The sequence below is a fragment of the Cyrtonyx montezumae genome, unplaced genomic scaffold (genome assembly GCF_038088225.1).
Source record: "Cyrtonyx montezumae isolate F1298 unplaced genomic scaffold, pur_monq_1.0 scaffold_13, whole genome shotgun sequence".
Taxonomy (NCBI): Eukaryota; Metazoa; Chordata; class Aves; order Galliformes; family Odontophoridae; genus Cyrtonyx; species Cyrtonyx montezumae.
The window spans coordinates 5,771,849-5,790,885 of NW_027071859.1; the positions used below are offsets into that span (position 1 = coordinate 5,771,849).

Here is a 19,037-nt window from a genome sequence, read left to right on the forward strand (position 1 = left end):
TTAGTGGTCATCCAGTTCAACTCCCCCACAACAGGGACATCTACAGTTACAACTTCCTTCACTTGAGGACAGCTATTTTTGCAACGTGAGCTCAAAAGTGGGCAGAGAGCTCTCCAGCCACACAGACCTGCTCCCGGATGAAGAAGCACTGATTGAAGAATTTCACCTTATGCACCTCTAAACAATTAAGAATTGCTTATTAAAGAAGTAAAGCAATTTCTAAAATTCATAACCAGTCAGAAAGACAGTAGGAAAGCACACGGGCGTACAAGTTGTATGAAGGAAAAAAGAAATAAATTATATGTCTTCAATTCTCTGAGTACACTGACCCAGAGCATTTGGTTTGCTGTGTTTTTAGTTCACGCTCCCAACGCTGTAAATGATATCCTGTAAATCCACTTTTGGATCAGCTCTTGCAGCTCCCTGTTGTTTTCCCACACTGTCTGTGAAGAGAGAGCAGAAAGCAGTTGTGCTTTCTGCAAGCATTTTTCACAGAGTGTTCTTGAATAACTGGAAAGAAGGATCCTGGGCCAAATTCTTCTGTCATGGCAATACATGGTGCATCAGGATCCTCTTACTTTTCAACTTCTATTCCAAAATACCTGGTGGATCTGGGTTTTTTCCTCCACGTTCTCCTTCCTCTGCCTTATTTCCGTTACGCTGAACAGGATCTTCTCTGAGTCTCTCACTCTTGCTGGTGGGTTTCCAGCAACTCTGATTTCCACTGTCCTTGACGAGTCCTCTCCTCCTCTTTGGCATCTGCTATTGCTACGTATTTCTGGATGACAGTAGCATTTCCTCTTGGCCTCCATTTCCTTCATTTCACAGGATGAAAAGGCCAGATCTGACCTGTGTGTGTTACCTTCTAGCACACTGGTGCATACCTGGTCAGGACACAGGTCCCACTGCCCCTGCTCCTTTGTAGTTCCAGGACTTGTGCAGCTAGAGATCACATTTGTGTATTTAATTCCCATCTACAGCCACCACAACATCTTGTGATGGGGAGTTCCACAGCTTAACCTCATTTCCTCACGCCTTGCACGTGCCACCAGCCTTATGCTACAACAAATGCCCTTGTAATGCCTTTGTTTTTACAAAAGGCAGTGAGTTCAATCCACCCCTTCCCACCTTTGCCATCACACTCACAAATTTCAAAGTGTGCTTTGGTCGTTCTTCCTCACAGCCTTAAGAACCCTATGTTTCCCAGTTCACTTTAGTACAGCTGTTACACCCCTCTGTCAACCTACTTGCCCCTTTCTCTCTAACACATGCTGATCTAAACTGCATACTGTTGAGCTGCCCACCATCACTTTCTTTGCCCACTGGAAACCTTTCCACTCGCTGCATCAGAAAAATCACATTCAATCTTTCAGTTGTTACACAGCCCTAATAAAGCCAATGAATTACAGCATGCCTAAGCCTCGTCGTTTGTATTTCAAAACAATTTTTCCCAAGTCCTGGAGAGTATGCTAACAGCTGAATTTTTGCCCTGCTTCTCTATTCCTCAAAAGCATTTCATCTCCTTCTGCAACTATAACATCATCTCTCCCCAGAGCCATTCTCTCTCTTCTTTTGGCACCTTTGCCTTCCCTGTACTAATGACAATCACTGAAAATATGAACATTTTTCAAGGCATTCCTCAGTGTCATGCCTTCCAGACCCCGCCCAACTTAAGTATTTCTACTCTCATTCTGCAATAGGACCACTACTGGTGGTTCTCCATACGACTCTCCATGGTATACTTCAAGCTAGCAGCATTTCTAAGCAGATGAGCAGTTTGACAGCCCGGCCAAGATCACCAGCTCCTCCATCACATGCCACCACCCACAAGCTGCCATACCTTGACTCCTCCTGTTGCTCTGCCCCATCCTTCTGGCTTGCAGCCCAAGCACTCCCCAGGGCTTGCTCAGCCTAACCAAGGCCACCCAGCAGTTCCCTGACACCAACACAGTTCCACTTGCCACCCAGGCCCACCACTCTCTGCTTCCTCCAGTCCCAAGCTTCCCGTTTCAATGCCTGGCACATTCGTTCCAAATGTAACGTGAACACACTAATCCTAACTTGATCCTTTCTGAACAGCAACACCACTTTTTAATAGCAACGAGGTATCGAGTTGCTTATCACCTCTGGCAAGGTTTAACTCAGCTTGACCTTGATATTCTTGCTATATATATTTCAGAAGTCAAGGCATGACTGAGGTACTGCCACGGCTGCTCATTTTCCATGCCTGAGGAAGGTAGCTACCCTGCTTTGCAGGAAAGGCACAGAGCTGTATCAGAAAGTGCCATTTTTATCTGTCAGCCCATTGAGACTGCAGCTCCGCCCCAGGCAGTGCAAAGCCAGTGCTAGTCACCTGCCCTCCAAATCACTGACACTTTGGAGACACTGCAGGGCAACGGGACCCAGTGATACAGCTCTGCAGGCAGGCAGAGAGATTTTATGCATGAGTGATGGAGAATTATATGCAGCACTGAGAAACAGATCAAAATTGTAACTTAAAACTAAGGAACCTGTTTCTTGTAAATGGAAAGTGTAGTTCTCCTCTCTTATGTAAGTAAATAAATGCTACAAACCAAATCCTCAGTCACTCCCACTGATGTAAATACCTTGTTCTGTCCACTGATGATGAAAATAGTAATGAAAAAAAAGAGAGAGGACAAATCCTGCTTTTAGTTCTCAAGACATTTAAGGATAAAACAGGTGTTCAGCAAGCAGGAAAACAGCATTATGGAGGGCTGGAACTGGGCACGGTGGCTTTGGAAAGCCATGGTTGAATTTCCAGTGGCACACAGCTTCACAACACGTCAGTGGCTCTCAAGAGGAGGGCAGAAGTCACAGATAAGTAGCAGTCATTGCTTCAATAAATTCTGAGGATGGATATGCTGCATCATATGTTGCTGGAGGTATGATGCAGAAGCATGTCTGCAACTAAATACTAACTGAAAGCATAAAGGCACCCAGTGTCTCTTCTCCTGCCCTTAACCAAAATCTACTGTTTTCTATTTGCCATCAGTCTTTCCTTCTCTTCTGATGAGCTTATTCAAGAATGGGGCCGAGCCCTTGCAGAAGCTGTTCCCATGGCTCAGAAGACAAGTTTATTCTGATTGAGCTAGGTTAGCTCCTGTGTAAAACAAAACCCATACTGTGGACACCTGGACACAAAGAAAAGGAATCAGTACAGCCTCAAGCTTCTAAGGGAAACGCTCCACTCAAGGCATCCCTCACTTACTAAATTACTGCAGCAGCAGTGAAGTGCAATGCTTGAAATGTGTTACACGACTAGGAGTGCAGGTTGAGTTTAAACACAGGAAGTGGTAGTTAAATATAGATGCACTGCACAAAGCATCTTCACCCAAAGTTACTGCTGTTTTAAACCAAACCACTGCTGAGCTAAACTCAGGCAAAGCTGGAAACAACAGCATCTCAGAGGCTAGGTGGTTTGTTTTGTTGTGGCATCGAGAGTGCATGCCATAGGAACTTTAATTTCTGCTGTCCAAGTTTCATTTCAAATGTGAAACTTTAAACTGGCAGGAACAGGAAGCAGGTCTCTGCAGATTCACACAACCTCATCTCAAGGTTACAATTTCATCAGCCTCAGCTCATCAAAACCCCTCTTTTTTCCCTTTCTCTAAGCTTCTAAAACCCACAGCACTTACAGCTTCATTAAGGCTTGCTTCTCTGTCTACACACACATTCCAAATCCTTAACATTCCATATTTGCTGCTTTCACATTTCATGATGACATTTTCCAGCATTCAGTTTAAGACTGCCTTCTAAACCAACCCAACGTTTTGCACCATCCACAGCAAAGCCAAATAACTCAAGAGCACCTACACTGCTGTGGGAAAAGAGTAAGACACACAATGGTTGTTAGAAGATGTGATTTGATCTCGTTGAAAACCTGAATGCAGTCTAATGAGCTGATAACACAGCAAGAGATGCTAAGCATGTCAATCGATGATGCTATTACACCTGAATGCCTCTTTAGCTAATGCTCTCAGTGCCTCCCCTCACTGCCCTGCTTTCAGCTCCCAGCTGATCTATACCCATCTTTCTGCAGATATCTCAATCTGAAATGTTGCCCTTATGAAGATGGTAACCCTTTGTGGCTCCACAATGAAGCATTTCAGTGCACAGAGCTACTTCATCCAAGTGCTTCATTATCGACCAGTTTACCCAAGAAAATCAACTTCATAAACTCTTTCCACAAACCAAAGTAATAAAGTTGCCCCAGTTCTGCTAAGGAGTTGCAGGCAGGACTAGAACATGAGAAACAACTGTGAGATGAGGTGTACACTTTAAGTAGTGATAACAAGATGGATTTTGTTTAATTTTGGGGGACAAAAAGGGGCAAATTCAAGCTGTGAACAGCACAGCTAGAGAACACATCAGCAGTACACACAATCAGCTGAAGGGGGAGTTCAAGCAAAAACACAGGCTAGAAGCCCCTTTCTTGACCTGACTTGTTATAAGGACTACTACAATGGGGAAAAAAAATCCCTAGTTAAAAGTGCATAGCAAACTGAAGGAAACCTTCAGGCTTTATGTTAGACTATCCTATAGAACAGCCAGCTGAGAAACTCTAGTTTGCTATGGGAAAAAACAAAGCAAGTGTGGAGGTGGTTGGCAAGGCAAGGGAAGGCCACAACAACGTGAAGTTTGAGATCTGAGCCAACTCCTCATTTAAGGGTTCCAGTTTTAAAACACATCCCACTAAATCACAGACTACAAGGATTCTGTCGTCCCAACCAGGAGTCGTGCCAGCAGCCCAACCCACAGAGCCACTATCAACACAGCACCCGATCTCTTCCCCATTTCCTGAAAAAAAAAGGACAGAACTTTACACACTTTGCAGCTTCACCTCTTCTGAAAATGCACAGCTCCAACAAAACTAGATTCCCCAATGTAATCCTGGGAAGAGAAACTGCTTCTGAAGGAAACCACGCAGAGGATGGCACCACGCAGCTTCTTGGCTTGACTACTCACCATATCTGTAGCTTGATCTTCTTTCCTTGTAACTCAACAGTTTTAATCTTGAAGTCTATCCCTAAAATAAACAAAAAACATAAACAAACCATTGGTATTTGATTACAGAAAGCAACTCCAGACACACAAACAGCTTTCCTCCTCTTTTGCAGCACCAGGTAAACTGAGGATACCCGAGGAATGCAAGCGAGTGCCTACAAACACAACCAGCATTCAAAGGGGCTGCCATCAGCCCACGGACACCCCCAGGCAATATTTTTATGACAAATAGGTTAGCAAAAGCCTTTACATTTTTCTTGCTTACAGATAAGAGAAAAAAATATATCAATTTACTGCGATTTTTTTGAGAAGGCCCTAAAGGAAGAAATGTTGGAACCTAGGGCTGCGTTTTAAAACCCAGCTAGAATGGCAAGCTTTCTTTTTCTTTTTCTTTTTTTTTTCTTTTTTTTTTTTTTGCCTATTAATCTCCTTCAAGTAATCCACTTGTAGAAATAACACTAATCACAGAAATCTCCGTGCCTGCAGCCTGCTTGGCACTGCTCAGAGCAGTCAGAGCTAACACAGAGCACGTAACAGGACCCGACCATCAGAAATAGCCATGGTGCTGGGACCAGCTGCACAACCCCACGTCCCCTCTGAATTACAGAAGCATTCAGGTCGAAGAAGACCTCTGGGATCTCCAAGCCTAGCCCACCCCCACCATGCCCACTGACCTCCGTGCCACATCTCCATTGTTCTGCAACTCCTCCAGGGATGGTGACCCCTCCACCTCCCCTGGGCAGCTGTGCCAATGTGTCACCACCCTTTTGGAGAAGAAATGTTTCCTAATATCCAAGCTGAACCTTCCCTGGCTCAGCTTGCAGAACTCAGCACAAGCACGGCATCTTGACACAGCATGGTTTTTACTTTCAGTACTAGCTAAGATGAAACAGTTCACATACTATGCTGTGTGAAGTGGCACCATAGGAAGTTTGTTAAGAGTGGAGCTAGCCAGAGGGAGCTGAGAAGACAAAGGATGGCTGCTTTGAGAAGGAGTAAGTACCAAACTGAGAACAGGCTGCTAGTACTGAATGCAGTATTTAATATTTTCATTATTAATTCTGCTGTAATAAATTGTCTACAAGAATGAGAGGCATAGGTTTAAAAAAAAAAAACAAATCAATGATCCTGAAGATAGAAACACTTAGTGCTGCTGACAGCCACCCCTTGTAACATTACACGTCTGAACATTCTGAGAACAGAAGCTACTCCTACATGATGAAGAGAGGAAAAGACCACAGCTCAGGTGTGACCATTCATAGAGTACCATGAATCAACAGAGAGCCCAGAATATGTGTGAGGATGAGTGAATGCATTGCCATGTGCACCCAGTGTGAAACTGCCATTGGAGACAGAGAAACGGGGACACCACTGCACAAGAGCTGGGCGAAACCTCACTCCTGCAGCACGCCCAGACCATTCACTCTTCCCCAGACAAAACTGGTTTCAGCACAAAGCAGACCAAGTGGAGGGACACCCACCAGCTCGTGGATCCACTCCCTCACAGGAACCTGCGTGCACTGCAGCCAGCAGAGCAGGAGCACACTGCCCTAACAGTAGCCAGATGTCCAGGCCTGGCTTTCCATCCAAATCAGGGCTGCTATCTTCTCGTGCTTCCCAAAAATCTGCTTGCACTTGGACTTTTTGCAAGCACAGACTTCCCTCCCAGCTCTACGGGGTTATTTCGTAGCAATGAAAGTTAAGCAGAATGTATGAAATACACGGTTATGCAGTGGGTCCACGTGGGAAGCCTGCTTCCAACCCTGCCCAGCTCAGCTCCTTTCACTCCAATACACTGCACAGTGTCCACTGTAACACTGAAGTATTAGCTAGGAAATGGTTTTTGCATCTCAGCAAGGACAGCAAAGCCTCCCCACGCCAGGAGGGCTGTGCCTGCAGGACAGGCAGTGGCCATGCAGCAATAAGGGAGAACGGGCCTTGGACAAATACCCAACACAGCCCTTCTTACAGAGGTTGTGAGAGCATTCAGGAGGTCTTTCATCAATGCCAAGATGAGCACAGAGAGGCAGAGCTGTTTTCAAGCACTTAAAGCTGCCCCAAGCAGGACTTAGTCAATGTTAAGATAGCCACATCACAGTGCCTCTGGCCAAGCAGCTGGTTATGAGGTAGCACTCCAGAGCAACACTATCTCCCCTATCAGACAAATGCCCCTGGCATTTGCCAACAGATCTTATTTAAGAGTATTTCATCCAGTGACACTTGCTTTCAAGCTCTGCCCAGATACTGCAGGATGTCTGACAGCCACTCTGCGCGTGCGTTGAGATAAAGTGAGCTATTAACCTACCCAAACAAATTAATACTCCTCCCTGAGAGGGATTTAGCTAACTCCAGCATTCAGGGATAAAACAAATCTCTAATTCCATGTTATACGCAGCTTCCACTCCAATTACACTGTAATACTAGCTCAGCCTTCGTAACGAATGTTATAAATAGCAGTGACTATTTGCCTCCAACTGCTTCCAAAGTAGTTTCAGCATACTGAAAACATGAGATTTTCTCCTAGCTGTTAGGGGCTGCTCTGCCCACCCAGTTTGAGCAGCCAGGTTACACCAGCAGCATTCAGGTCAGGAAGGAGTTTTCAGGCACGAACAGGCACTTGGAACAGACACACTGATGTCACAGGGGGATAATGACAGAACTAATGAATTAAAGATGAGCATGAAATGATCCCCTCTGTTAAGTGTTGGTAAGATGCTGATCAGGGCATGCTGGAATTCACTGAAAAACCTGGAGGCCCACGGCCAGCCTACTGCACATTCAAGGTAACACTGCCTTTCCAATTAAAAATGGGGAAACGTTTCTATTTTAATATTGTTCAGCCAGTTTAATAAGGAAGACTCAGGCAGTTCATCCAGGCCTCCCAGCTCACTCCTGCCCCTTGGACTCGCCAAGAACCAAATTCAAGGTTTAGAAAGCTGCAGCCAGGAGGAGATTTGGAAGCCAAGATGTCAGACTTATACAGCAGGCCACAGCAAGGAAGCTCCTACATCTGAGCATCAGCAGAGGTCATTGCTGCTGCTGCTCTGGACAAAGCATTCCAGTGGTATCTGCGCAGGGTTCTGTACCTGTGGTCTCAGTGAACAGTTTGCTCAGCAGTTTTGGGCTTCTAGTGCTCTCAGATGAAAGATGTTAACGAAGACCCAGGAGTTGTGACAGCAGAATGGAGTACTTCAAATGCATCAGCAGAGCATTCAGCTGTCTATCACCTTACACACTTTCCAGCCCCGACAAGGTTTTGCAGCAATCCCTCTGCTGTTAAATCGCAGACCAAAACTGAAAGGCAGGATGCCATCAGCATGAGAGGGAAGGCCACATTCATTCTGTGCTGCCTGTCAGAGCTGCAAGCAATAAGTTGGCCCCTTGCAGGCAGCAAAGACTGTGCCTGTATTCTTCCCCAACAAAGCCACCATTGAGCCCCAGTGGGCAGCCTCAGCACGCTGACAGCCAACCCGCAGCACAGTGCCCTCAGCATCCCACCAGGAGCAGCACTTAATGCAAGTCGTGTTTCCTTGGTTAGCATCGCTTTGCAACTGTTGCTGCACCGTGCATTTGCAAGGCAGGAAAAGTGACTCACACTGCAGCATCTGCAAGCCAACCACTGGTGTGATACACAAGTGTCAGACAAGAGATGGAGTTCTGGCTTTAATTAAACCCTTTAATCACAGTTACAGCTTAGGTCTTTCAAAATATTTACAAGGTACCCATACCTACACAGGATGGATACACAACATTCCCAACCACGCTCAACACCAAAAGTGCAAACACTATTTTTCAGAGGCTTTAATTAAATGAGTTACAGTTCTTCACAGTTAGTTCAGATGAGCGGCAGCAAACTGCACGCCGTGAAGAATACAGCACAGAAGAAACCTCAGATCTAAATTATATTTACAACCATTATATTCTTTAATGTATTCTAAGGATTTACAAAATAAATATTTATAACTTTAAAGCCATTCATTTTTAGGTTTTCTTTTTTCTCCTGTTGCCTTTCATTTGGGCTCCAGACTTGGAAAGAAACAAGAATGCTTTATGACAACTTTATGCTTACGAACAGTCCTAATGAAATCTGTGTGAGAATGGAATAATGCTGAGTATATATGGAAGCACATGCATATATATATGTGGGCTTCTGCTGGAACTGCAGATCTCCTACGTGATTTTAATCTCATTATTACAGGGTAAGGTTCAACTGGCTTGACATTGCCTAAGGTGCTCCTCTAACTCATTTGCAGCTCCTTTCCTCTTCAAAAACAGAAGAGATAGAGAGATCTCCAGGGAACATTGGAAAGTGCCCTCCCTTCCTGCAGAAGGAGCATGGATAACTGGTTCACACAATCAAAGAACCATTAAGGTTGAAAAAGATCTCTAGGATCAAGCCCAACCTTCAACCCACCACCACCACGCCTGCTAAATACTTGTCAAAAGAAAGAAGACATCTTTTATTTAAGCAGCTGAAGTTAGGCACCTCGTCCATGCTATCTTCTAATTCACTAGGACGATCCTGGAAGCAAAGACAGATGAACCCTCAGAACGCATCCTTGCTACCACATTTCTTATTTTCAGAAGTGATTATAGATGGAATACTGAGACGACCAGTACGGGGCACATGAGACCCCAGCACACAGAATCTTGTCTGTCTACCTCCTTATTATGGGATGTCTTGGTAATATTCCTTGCATAGAAACCGCGGAGAGCTGTGATTTCAAGGTGATCTGATCTCTGGCTGAGTATCAGCTTCAGCATGTTCCTGGGTCAAGATATGTCAAGTAGATAGAGCCATTTCCAAGTCAGGTTGGACAGAGCTTAGAGCAATCTGATCCAGGGGATGGCAGCCCTGCCCAGGACATAGGGGTTGGACTACATGACCTCTGAGGTCTCTTCCACCCCAAACCATCCTATGATCACTTTTTGCCCAGGTACACTGGCACTACTTGATTCCAGCTCAACAGAGAACTGTGCAAGTACATGCAGATTCCACAAGCATATCATCTCTTTTAAAAGGATCTTATCTTTAAAGACTTATTAAAAACATACAAAAAAGAAAGCCAACACTCGTGCTACTTACTAGAACTTACTTTGAACTCCACTTCAATACTGCAATGCCCTCCCAAAAGCAGCACATTTATAGCTGACAAAGTTCCAAGTTAGATGATCTGGTAATGATCTCAATTCTGATTCCCTAGAAGCAAACCCAATTTTCTCCAGCGGACAGGAATGGGGTGGCCTCCTCCAGCAGGGCTTCCCCCTTTCCCTTACAGCAATTCATGCAGCCTCCCTGGTGTTACCCAGCACGTTTCCCTTCACCTGGCCCAAGTGATGGAGAAGGAACAAGCACCCACCACAGTGTGCCAGATTTGTGTTTGTAGCCTACCCTAGGGAACCTGCCTTAGCAGAGGGTTGCAGAAGATCTCCAGAGGTCCCTTCCGACTCCTTCTGGGATGCTGTGATCTTTTTAATAGACTGTTAAGAATATTAGGAGTATTACTCATTTGACAGTATTCAGGAATTAGTGAGTGTACAAACTAATGATGATTCAGAGCACAGTGGACAAGAAACCTAAGTTGTTCAGGCTCATCCTTTGGCAAAAGTGTACATCTATCACTGAGAACAAAATGGAGCTGACAAAGGAAGCAGCAGGCAGCTCTCAGCAAGCTGAGACAGGACTCCACAGCCCCACGGCGACTCCTTCTGAAGCACAGCTCCACCATGCATTCACCTACACAGGAGAGAGAACTCCCAATAATTGGTCTCTGAGTGGGCTGGAGCCATGTCCTCCTCCTTGTAGCTTACATCTCACATGGGCTTCTCTATCTGGCCAGCAGGAAAATCTCTCTGGCTATTAATTCCTTTCAGCAGATGTGGCACTGAGGGACACATGGTGTAGGGAACCTGCTTTGGCAGGGGGTTGGAATCGATGATCTCTTGAGGTCCCTTCCAACCCCTGTGATTCTATGACATGCTCAGTGTGCACAGCGGGGATGGGTTCACAGTCGGACTTGATCTTAGACGTCTCTTCCAACCTTATTAACTCTGTCGTCATACGATTGAGTTTTCTTTCCCAGAGAATAATTGCAACAGAACAATAAAAGGATTCACTAGACAAAGTCTCAAACTCCTGCTCACTCAATTGAGTCTGAATGACATCATCAGAGGCACCGCGAACACCTAGATGACTTGGTTCCTTTCAGGCACTACTGAGAAATTGCAGGTCCATGTGAGGAGCTGGCACTTTAGGTCTCTAACCTGAAGACTTTACTTAGCAGCAGTCAAGGACTATGCAGCACCTGAACTCATAACTTGTCTTCAGCCGTGATCACGCCCAGCACGCTCAGCTACATGGGGAAGGAACAAAGTGGGAAGATGGAAAGGCAACACAACCACAACAGAGAACAAGTGATGAGATCAAAGCCATCAGAAGCATATCAGAGCCTGACAAGGTGCAAACACACGGTGCTCATAGCCTAAACTTAGCAGGCAATTCTCATTCTGCCCGCTCCTCCATAGGAGGAGGCACAAAGAGCTGTCCCAGCAGCTCTATACCTCCTGTTTTACAAGACTGAAGCTACTCTCCTCTCCAGCTTTTAAACAGGTTTAATCTCAGGAACAAAAAAGCTGGTAGCTAAGTAAACAAGATGAGCTGTGCTTATTTTCTGGCAGGCTTACTTGTTGGCTTCTCCTTTGTGAGCATGTGTGCGTGCACTGTACCCATATACAGTAGGCTGCATCTTTCCTGCACGGAATGAATGGCAATGAATTCCTTGAAGGAACAGAAACCAGAGTACTAACACAAACCCACCAATAGCACAAGCAGCTCCCTCCTCGTCTTGGAAAGGTGAAAAGCAAGATCACAAAATGCAAGTTATGCAAAAAAAACCCCAACCTATAGAGAAAAAGTGCATCAACCACTGCAGGCAACTCCAGAAGCTGAAGAGAATTGTGCACTACAAGCACTCACTGCTGTGAGACAAAACTAAGACAAGGTACCTACATAAAAGGAAGTTTCTGAACCAGCCTGTTCTGGTTCAGGGAAGGGAACAAGTGGGGAGGAAAAGAAGAGGAAGGGAGAAGGAAATGGCACCAGGTAGCACCCATCAGTCCATTACTGCATTCTCTTCTTGCAGAGATATTTTGGAGTTGCCAAATTGCAGCAAGAAACTTGTTTGCTGCTTTCTAAAAACTTAAGTGCAATCAGAACAACAAGGACAGAGGCAGATGGAGAACAGAGAAGGCCAACACGTATCTCTTACCCACTAACTACCTGGAGCCAAGCAGTCTGATTTCTACTGCTGGCCTAAGATAACTCCAAACAAACTGCTGCAAAACAAAGTAAGCTATAAATAACTTACTGCACCCACTGCACACTCACTGTTAGGACAGAAGCATTCAATAACTGAAATTCTGTAGGACTTGCTCAGAAGCAAGAGTCTTCAGGAGCTCAGTGCCCCAGAAGGAGAGGGCAGCTACGACCCAGTGGCACTGTGATATCCCAGCTGGATTACAGCTATGCTCTTCCTGACTGTGCCAATGTTCAGTAAGGTCAATGCCCATTGCTCTCTCCTCCTGCAACTCCTGACCCAGCACTGTCAGCAGGGAAGACAAGGATAGTCCAGCACATTTTGCTTCTGGTAAATCCATGCTAAGTACTTCCAACCAGTTCCATGCCCAGAAACAGTCTCTACAAGGACTCACTTCTCTGAGGTTGGAAACAACTCAAAGATGATCATCAGGATGGGGGGAAATGACTTTAAACTGGAAGAGGGTTTAGACTAGATATCAGGAAGAAATTCTTTACTGTGAGGGTGGTGAGACACTGGAACAAGTCTGCCCAGTGAGGCTGTGGATGCCCCCTCCCTGGAAGCACTCAAAGTCAGGCTGGATGGGGCTGTGAGCAACCTGGTGCAGACAGAGGTGTCCCTGCCTACAGCAGGGGGTTGGGACTGGGTGATTTAAAGGTCTCATCCAACACAAACCATTCCATAATTCTACAATTCTAAGTCAAAGACCACCACAGTCCATGACAACTGAATCACTGTACCACTCACCTGTTCCTTCCTAAATCTTTAATACCATCATGTTTTCAAGTTCACTGACCAGGAGTGTAACACAGTACTAAAGATATAAGCAGACAAAGGGTTTATGCGGTAGAAAAGCATTCAGTGAATTCATTTGTTTCATCTTCCCTGCACTGAGGTTTTGCCACTGCAGTGTGTGCAAACTGGAACAGCAGCAAGAACTCACTCTTCCTGCTCTGCAAGGTTTCAAGTCATGACAATTTAGATTTACCAAAAGCCACATCTAAATGACCAATATCTTACATGAAGTCTTCAGAAACATACACTTCATTAATTATAGCACTTCATGACAGTTCCATGACAACTGGGTATGGGAAAATGTCCACGAAGGCAGTGCCCTGTTAGAGAGCTCAGATTTGATCAAGCTAGATATGCGAGAGCAACAGAAACAAGTGATGTAATTAGATTAATTCCACCAGTCACCAACAATGATGCGATTAGTTTTCCATTGTTTCGCTCCTCTTTCCAACATATGCTGGCAATCCTTCCATCTTCAGATTGGATCTACCACTTGAGACTTCTCCTTCCAGCAAGGACCTTCCTTAAGTGTTTACATAACCAATTAAACACCTCGTTTCAGTTCCCTCCCTTAAGCAAACATTCACTCCCTTATCACGAGGCTGTCAGCTTCAATCCACAACACCTTGGTAGCTAATACTGGCAATTAATATTTTACCTTGGTAACTAATATTGCTGGCTTTGCAATTTGTCTGTGAATGAGACTGCAGGACATGGGCAGGAGTACTGCTGCCAGATCATCTCCTACAAATGACCTCCTCTTAACGAAGCAGATGACAAACCTACAAGACAGCAACTTCAGTGTCACCTACATTCTTCCAATTTAGATGCCTGCACTTGTGTTTCCAGATGACAAACAAGTAAGTTACTGAACTGAGGGCCGTGGTTAGTGGATGGCCATGAATACGCTGACAGTTGGACGTGATGATCTTAGAGGTCTTTTCCAACCTCCACGATTCTATGCAATAAATTAATGGAAACCAGTTTTGACCTACTGATAAGCAAGACCCAGCTGAATATTCATTTGGATGACAAATCCACCCAAATGCTTATAATGCCCAAAAATAAAAGGGTATTGTTATCCAGCCTGAGCTCTTATCTAAAAAGGTCCCACTCTCCGAATTCATTCACATCTTCACAGTTTTCAGGGAAGAGGGGATCTTCACTCAGTGCTGCTGTTTCCCACCTGCAGTTGCCATTCAGAGCAGCCTGCCTCTTGTTCTGGCCACAGTCATCAGGTAGTTCAGAGATAAGCAGGCAAGTTCAGCATTACATGACTCAGAGCTATGAGAATCAATGACAGATACTTTCTTAACTTGAAATTCTCTTTGAAGTGCTCCTGCTTCGCTTCAAACAGGCAGACAAGTTGTAAGCATGCAAGCTCCCTTTGTGCATCAGTTTCAAGGCTGAATATTAAAACTAGGTCAAGACTCCAGCCTTTGAGTGCACCAAAACCTTCTCTCTCGACTCAACACTCAGATTTAGATGAAAACCACAAGCTAACACCGACAGAGCAATTCTGGAGATCACAACAAAAGTCAACATTGCTATCAGAAAGTCTCTAAGAGCACTTGAGAGCAATATTCAAGTGAAAAACACCAAGTGATGAAGGATAGAGGTGCTGTGAACTGTTTTCCACACACCTTTATGCTGTGCCTAGCGACCACAACCTTCCAATCCTCCACTGCCACATCACCTCACCAAAATCACCAACCTCCCTCAGAAACAGGACACGAGGTCTGCTCCCCTCCAGCAGAGAGGTCCTTGGCCTTGACATTATGCACTGGATACTTCCAAACCTAAACCTCTACGTTAGCTGGAATACAAGTTTTTGTTTGCTTTTTAAATGCAGATCATGTCCACACATTTAGGGCTCAGAAAGCTTTAAGGAAGCAAATGGTATTAACAAGTCTGGAATGCCATCAGTGAAGTGAAGCTGTATCTACAGAAGCACCTGGTTCCTAGCAACCTCTGGATCAAAGTGTGACGTCCCCCAAGTTCAGAGGTGAGGGTGAAAACTGCAACCAGTGGACTCAGTGTTTGTGGCACAGATTCGACCTCATGGGTTTGATCTGAGAGCTGCCACTCTCCATATCAGGGCTTGGGCAAAGTGCAGGAGATAACCAGGGCAAGGAGCACTTTCCAATAAAATGGATGTAAACACCAGGTCCTGGACATCAAGAGACAGCTGTTCCCAGCACTTAAATCACCACTGTTAACTTCTAAGCATCAATCCAGTTACAGAATTGCAGTGTCATGGAGACCTAACACAGTTTGCCCCTCTCAAAGCTTGTTTCTTCGAGCAGGCTGCAAACAGTTCACCTGTTCAAAGCATGAAGTTCAGGTGCAGCAAGGCTATACTCATACTATGTACACTAAACTTGAGATCCCAGACAAAAGTGCAGTCTCACCTTGGTGCAAGCAACTTGTCAGATAAGACAAGGACAAAAGTCAAGGCAGAGCCAGTTATGAAGCTTTCTCATCCTCTCCTGCTGCCTTCATCTCACCTGTAAGTGTTCATTCAAGTTCTGCCTGGTGAAGTCTGCAACACTCAAGTGTTGGCAGAGCACGTTGAACAAGAAAACCTGAGGTGGCCATAAAGACAGAATGGTGGCAAGGGGACAGCCACCCTCCTCAGCACATTCCTCCCAGGAGTCACGTGGAAGCAATGGCCATGGATAACACATCCCTGCTCAGAGGGACAAGCAAAGCTTCCTGCTGACACCACCCACACTGCCACTTCGGTCAGTGAAACCACATACAGCTCACAAGCAATTACTTCTTCCAGAAAGAAAGAAACTTTATCATTTTGTTATTCCAGAAGCTAAACCTTACACAGGGCTCCCACAAACAAAACAAAAGAAAATGAACAAAGGATCTGTTTTCGTGATGCTTTATGCATACCAAGGGACAAAAGAGACAATAAGGTTTTTATTCACAAGGTAGTAAGGAATAAAGGAAACAAAGCTCTAGCAAGAAATAGCATTTCCTTCAGAGCTGTTCCCATGCAGGAGTAGTCTCTTGGTGTCAGTCATTTCCACGTCTGAAGGCTGATTTAATTCTCTGCCACGTCATCTTTCACTTGCTGACACACTCCACCAAGGCATGATATGTGCAGCAGGGCCCTCCCTGTCCCCTTACCTGATGGCCCTCAGAGAGGACATCACAGGAGCTGCCACATGTCCCCATGCACCCCTCACTCAGCAAATCCCATTGGATCCCACACCTGAATTCCCAGCAGAGCTCCAGGAAAGAAAAACTAGCAACTCGTTGGAATTCTGTTCTGAAGAGCCAAGCACATCAACTAAGCATGGTCAAATTCAATGACATTTTATTGAGTTGTTTTTCATGCATGTCTTAGCCTGCTGATGCTGTATTTGTCAGCTCAAAAATAAATAGAGTATGCAAATCTGCCTTCCTGCACGCTGCTTCCATTTATGAAACAGAAAATTTGTCACTACTTGCTATAATGGTACCTCTGTCCTCAAGTGACATACAAACAAAATTCAAGTTAACACTTACCCTGGCTCATTTATACTCACCAGATTGATGAGAAAACTAATGCACAAAGAAAGGCAAGTGGAACCATCCTTGTCTGCTGCAGAAAAAGCACCAGCCTTGCCAAAGCAGAGTGTTTTAGGGCTACAAGGTCATGAGAAGATCCAGCCAGTGCATGCAGTAGGAGCTCAAGAAGACAGCAGAAGCTCTCTTCCTTCCCAGCTCCTCTCACTGTGACTCATTGACTGCAGGAACTAAGACAGTTTCAATAATTAAAAGCCCCCCACTGCTAGGCCTGACAAACGAAGGAATGAGACCATTACGTGTTCAGACCAAGCGTGGTGTGCTCTCCCAGCTGAACCCACTGACCTACATTTGACTGCTTTCAGCCATGCCAGCAGTTGAGAGTCACAAAACACACAGAAGCAAAGTACAGGTACTGTGCCAGTCCTTCCAAGTCTCAACAGTAAAACTGAGCCAGAAACCCTTCCATAATACCCAAGCCAATTTTGACCTTTGTTTGCACAAATCATCAGTATTTGAGAACTGGAAGTCTGCAATACTTCACATGCAACACACACTACTGTCCCCACAGCAGGAAGCACTGCAGCCTAAAGCACTGGTCCCACAGACATGGGTGGGAGATAAGCTGTGACCCAGACCTTTCTGCATGATTTTCAATGCAGGACTGCTGTGTAAGGACACGCCTATCATTTCCTACCCAGCCTCCGAAGAATAGCACTGTGTTTAGAGTTAAACATAGTATGAACAAACTGTGAAGTTTCACTGCTTGCAGTGCACCAGCACCAGTCAGCAAGGATGTGTCTGAGCCATCAGAGGATTTAGGATGTTCCCAGTCACTGAATATCAGCTTATACATTTATTCTGATCACAGACTCACCAAGGCTCTCCCAAGGCAAACCAGAGGCCATGAGACTCCCTTGGGTACTGCAGCTTGCTGCATGCTGAAACAAGGTTGGTTACATCTCACCTGCTCTATGCCTATTACTGCAACTCTCATAGTCCACACCCACTCTGCAAATAAGCACCTCAGTGCAATACTGAACACACTGCTCGTGCACGCTGTCCCACGCATACCAATGTGAAGCACAAAACCCAAGCAACTAGCCAGCACAATCTCTGCTTTTGCCAGAAATCTGAGCAGCTTAAAACAAAAAAAGCAAACAACAAAATCTGTTTTGTTGTTGACTGGCAAGATCAAAACCTTCACTTGAGATGAAAGCTCTTCACAGCACGCTTAATGAAACAGAGGCATTGGTGGGACTCATTTAGCCAACAATTAGACAGCTATATTTAAGCTACACATCTCTGCCTCCTCTAAAGTGACAGAGCCACGCTCCGATGGATGGGAGTCCTCATTTCTTTGCCCCAGATACAGGAGGAGCCCAGACAGACCATGCTGACAGCTCTGCTTGCAACAAGCACTTGGAACATGTGAAATTAAGATTGCTACCTAAGAACCGCTAAGTAGATATCACTGCCAGCACAGTCAACTTCCTTCTGAATGCTGAAAGTTGTGATATTTACTATAGACCTGCAGTAGTGAGAAGCACAAACACGTTTGTTAGTTATGAGGAAGACAGCCACCACTAAGGTTTGGTGGGCAAAGATCAGGGGACAAGACCACAGCAGAGAAGGGAACAGACAGATGCCACTTGGCATTTCAGCCACTGCCACACACCAGGACATTAATTCTAAGGCCATCTAATCCAACAGCTCCACCAGGTGCTCAGAGCCACGTCCAGCCTGACCTTGAATGACTTCACGATGGGGCAGCCACAACCTCTCTGGGCAACCTGTGCCAGTGCTTCACTTGCCTTATCATAAGACAACAAAATGTCTTTACATCCAGTCTAAATCTCCTCCCTTTTAGCTTGGATCCGCTTTCCCTCGTCTTAAAATCCAGGTACCTGAAAGCTGGTAACTCATCATTTGAAGGAAAAAGCCAAATCTGAAGCCATAGCCACCCGAGCACAGACTCTTCCCTCCAAGACAAGGTGCAAGGTGAGTGAATTCTGCCACAGTGGAACAAAAACAACAGTTTGAGACAAATCCTTAACAGTTTTGATCAGTTTTCCAATATCCTCATAAGCCAAAGGATAAGTGAGTAAGGAGTACCACCTGTTTTGTAGTTGCATCTTTTAAGGGCTCTGGAGCCCAGATTCTGGGCCAAGAAGCTGAAGACTGCATTGCTCCCAGCACTACAGCATGCCTTGCCAGGATCACATCACCTGGAAGAGATGTTTCCATTCCAACAAGTGCTTCAGCGAGTCTGGGGGCTGCAGAGCTGGTCATCAGCCAGAATATGACTAAGCAGCTTGAACAGCACCATCAAGGAAAAAGTTGTGCAAGCCCAGATGTGAGCATGAGTATTCCATCCTC

At 45.3% G+C, this 19,037-nt stretch overlaps 1 protein-coding gene across 1 annotated transcript in view; it reads right to left on the reverse strand.

Moving 5' to 3' along the window:
* The window catches only part of RAB10 (RAB10, member RAS oncogene family), a 33,337-nt gene that overhangs the window by 9,158 nt on the left and 5,142 nt on the right, over positions 1-19,037 (reverse strand). The window contains exon 2 of the mRNA XM_065730544.1: positions 4,987-5,047. Coding sequence (XP_065586616.1) covers positions 4,987-5,047 — 61 coding nt within the window. The remainder of the gene's footprint in view (positions 1-4,986; positions 5,048-19,037) is intronic.